The sequence below is a fragment of the Acanthisitta chloris genome, unplaced genomic scaffold (assembly GCF_000695815.1).
Source record: "Acanthisitta chloris isolate BGI_N310 unplaced genomic scaffold, ASM69581v1 scaffold33404, whole genome shotgun sequence".
Lineage (NCBI taxonomy): Eukaryota > Metazoa > Chordata > Aves > Passeriformes > Acanthisittidae > Acanthisitta > Acanthisitta chloris.
This window is the reverse complement of record NW_008671543.1, coordinates 11,092-15,235: the sequence shown is the minus strand read 5'-3', so window position 1 is coordinate 15,235 and position 4,144 is coordinate 11,092. Positions and strand designations below refer to the sequence as shown.

The following is a 4,144-nucleotide window of genomic DNA, read 5'->3' as shown; positions in this document are numbered from 1 at the left end:
TTCCCTAAAGGAAACAACTTTCTGGTTTGAGTTAGCGTGCTGTGTGTTCTTTGATGCACTCTCTGACTTGTTTTTCCAATGTTCTCCTTTATTTTACTGCTTTGGAGAAAACAGCTCTGAAGCAACCTTGTTGCACCTCATTTGGTAGAATTTCAGCTCCTCAGTGTAATGTTTCATGAAATTGTCGTGTTTGTAGGAAAAACAGTCCCTCCCTCCATCTGCTGCTAGCTTATGCTCACCTAGGAGGGAGCAGGGAACTTCAATCCATTACTGCAGTTGAGTGAACCTTGGCTGCCAATCCTGTACTGACATAGCTCAAACACTGTCCCCTGAAGACAGTTGCATGGGAAGTGAACCATGAGCTCCCCTTCCCTCTAAGAAAAACAGGCTTACAGGAGGGGAGCTTGGGTGAATGGATTGCACTGCCTGTGGGGGATGGCTTGTTATCATGTTAACTGACTGACACAGAGAATGGGCTTTTTGTGAGTTCTGAAAACTTACTAATTCTGAAAGTAAGTCTGGGTGGTATAAACAGACACTATTTTCATGTCTTCTGCTGTGAAGTTCTGCATGTTGCTGGTAGCAGTGGGAGAAGGCTGGGCTTTGGGTCTAATGAATTCATAGCTTGGCAGGTAGATTTCTGTCTGGAACATCATCTAGTGTTGAAAACTTGTATATAAAAATATACAACTCTATTAGAAATACAAAATTGATGAGAGGTAAGTGGGCCAGTATTTGTGATAAATTCCATACTGTATATTCTGTAGAGATGATCGCCTCTACGTCACAGGCCTAATCCTTGTCTTGTTAATCTCCAGTGACAGGACTTTTGGGACTGAAGCACTCATTTACTTGTAGCTATATGACTGTGTTAATATGTTAAGTAGGTTTGGCTGTGGATGGTTGCTGGATGGAGAGCCTTTCAGGGAAAGAATGAAGAGCTGCAGAGGGTGGCATTCTGCAGAATGATAGTATCTGGAAGGGTGCTTCTGTAGGTGCTGAGTATCTGGATGTGATCTAAACCCAAGGCTCTCTAGCTATGACCATAAGGCAAAAGAAGAAGTTTACTTGTCCTTTTTGGAAAGGCTTGGCATTAGATAGCTTCTCTCAACTTGAATGTGTCTATATGACTGGTTTTGTTCATGTGCAGTCTTACCAGACAGTACCTGGAAGTTAAAGGAGATGAAGAAAAATAATTTTCTCATTTGTTGGTTTCTTTTAACAGCTACAACAATATTTCAATTTGTGCTCTCTCTTCTGGCTCTTAATCATATTCCTCTACTGTTTATTGTGGGAAACAGGAGAAGGAAAGAAGAAAGCATAAGAAAAACAAAACAAAATTGACTGACCTTAAAAGAGCAAGAGGTGGTGATTTGGATTTGAGTCCTGTACCTAAAATTTCTTGTCTCTTGTCTTTAATTGATTAGATTTCAAGTTGATTATATGCCTTTCAGCTTAGTGACCTAGCTGCATTTTAATGTTTGCAATTAGTTTCTTTTCCTCTAGGAGTTTAAAAGAGATATAATATTCTCTACTGCTTCTGAGCAGTGATGTGCATGGCTAAATGGTTGTTATATTCTGCTTTGCAAGTGGCTAAGTATCCTGTTTGTGCTTGCCAAAATGTGTCTGATTTAAGTTTGCCCACAGTGTTTTGAGTGTATGGTAGAGAGTCAATAATGGCACTTTATTTGTCTTTGTCTTAAGAGCAGCCTGGTGTTGAGGGGTTTTGGTAGCATAAGATGCTCTCAGCTGATGTCTGCTGGACAGCTAGGTATGACCTTTACATGTACCAAGAAAGAAGAGAATCTTTTTCATAGGCATACATTTTGAGGGTTGTTTTCTGGTTGGTTTTCTTTGAGGGGTGTTTTTTTCTCTTGTAATCTCTTGGTCTCAGTGTAGTGCAAGACATAGGGCTCTTTGTGAGCTTCAGAAATCTGTTGCTGAGGTGGAGGGGAGAGTGAAAGACATGTATAAACAGCATGAGTGACATTTGGTTTATAAAGGCACTGATGATCTTGTAATTCATTTTGTCAGAGTGCCTGCTGTCTTCTTTACAAAGTAGTTACATAATTGAGTAGGAATTGGGATGTGAGTCACTTTCTATCAATTAATAACTGGGATGAATCCATGACCTGAGATCCACATGCTGTTCTTAATATTTGCTTAGAAATATGATCACCTGCAGCTCTTATTATAGTGTAATTCTCCCCTTTATTTGAATAATCAGAAAGTGCTGAGCTGGTGTTCTTGAAAATTAATTTGGTCCTGATAGCTCTAGGTTTGACCTTCCATTTTCATTCCCTTGAAATGTAATTTTTTTTTACTGCTGTGGTTCAGTGGTTTTCTATGGGTCAGTTCTGAGGATCAGGGGAAGCTGAGGCTCTGTGGACCAGCTTCTCAGTGGGACTGAAAGGTACCTAACGCACTTGCTGGAGAGACAGAGTAGTGAGAATTCTATCAAGATGTCAGTACTGACTGTGTACTGTGTAATCAAGTCCCGATACTTTAATGAATGTGTGATGATATCCAAATAATGTAGGGTGAAAGCGTGGAGAATATCAAGGTGGGCTGTGAAATATGTTGGGAGAAATTGATCAGAAACAAATGAAGAGTGAAATTGTTAGCTTAATTCTGCCCTTGGTTCTGAATGGAGTGTAAAGAAAATATACAAATACCATATTTAGCAGAAGGGAAATTCAATTTTTTGACATCAGCATTTGAAGACCATGTTACTGATATGGGCAAATAGATTACATGCACTTAATTGTGAGTTGAGAAACCTGGTAGATGCATGTTTACCTTTCAGAAGCCTTGCCTTAACTCCTGTTTTTCCTCTGTGGAATTTCTAGTTGTTAACTCCTCTTGATGAAAAACATGTTTGGCTGACTGTAAATGAATGATGTTTGAAGTGTTCATGTTGGTTGTTCTCCATCTCCTCCATCCTGTGCGGTCACTCCTTCCTGCTTAGCAGCACACTGAAAAGAGGTCTCAAACCCAAGGCCAGGGAATGCTGATTGATGGCAGAACCTCTCCAGGCCTTCTCCCAGGGCCTGGTGTTTACTACTTTGCTTGCATATGGGGATACTTCTTTCAGTGTCATGCTTGGAGACTACTGGAAATGAGGTCAGGGAAATGGTCTTTTTGTCTACAGTGTACCTGTGTGAAATGTATGTGTATCTCATTTCTTGCTTTTTTATGTGTGTCTTTTGCATTATAAATTCAGATCTTGTCTGTCCCAGAAGCCTTTGTATCTGACTATTAGGCCTGTGACATCAATGATAATAAGGAAGAGAAATGTAATTAACTGAGAGGGGAAACGATTTGCATTCATGTTATTTAAAATGCCTTTTTTTGTTTGTGTCAAGGACCCATTTAATTCACATCTCCAAGAGAAAAGCTCTTGGGTGGGAAGGGAGTTGCTTAGGGGTTCAGAAGATTTGCATCCCACATTCATGAATCACCCAAGGAATCTTGCAGCATTAGAAGGGAAAATGAAAATTAGAAGTGCTGATTTGGAGGGAGGGGAAGAAGGGAAAGCAAATAAACCCTTACTAGGTAGTGCTCATACCTAATGGAGGAGCTATGGAGAACACCAAACCCTCTGCTTTCTCTTTGTATGTCACCTAATTATTGACAGCGACTCTTTAATTAATATACTCCTTTCAATTTTTCAGAGTGTGCTATTTTTGTCTTTTCTGGCTTTTAGAGGAAAAGGGGAGCCAGTGACTGAGCTGAGTTGGTCCTCCTGCCGGCAACTTCTCTACCAGTCAATGGCCACCATCCTGGCTCACACAGGCTTTGAGTGTGCCAATGAGAGTGTCCTGGAGACCCTGACAGACATTGCCCACGAGTACTGCTTGAAGTTCACCAAACTGCTGCGCTTTGCTGTGGATAGAGAAGCTCGGCTTGGGCACACTCCTTTCCCTGATGTCATGGAACAGGTCTTCCATGAGGTGGGCATTGGCAGTGTGCTCTCGCTGCAGAAGTTCTGGCAACACCGGATTAAGGATTATCACAGCTACATGCTTCAGGTGAGAAGAGCAGTAGGGACCTGATAGCACCAAGAAATGTACCCCCAGTACAGCTGCTTATTCCTGTAGCAAGTCGTGAGTCTTACTGAGGGGAAATCTGATTAGAAAACCAC

At 41.2% G+C, this 4,144-nt stretch overlaps 1 protein-coding gene across 2 annotated transcripts in view; it reads left to right on the top strand.

Moving 5' to 3' along the window:
• SUPT7L (suppressor of Ty 7 (S. cerevisiae)-like) overlaps positions 1-4,144 on the top strand; it is a 13,033-nt gene that overhangs the window by 3,595 nt on the left and 5,294 nt on the right. For both annotated transcript variants that reach the window (XM_009074141.1, XM_009074142.1), the window contains exon 2: positions 3,707-4,031. In XM_009074141.1, the coding sequence (XP_009072389.1) occupies positions 3,707-4,031 (325 nt within the window). The remainder of the gene's footprint in view (positions 1-3,706; positions 4,032-4,144) is intronic.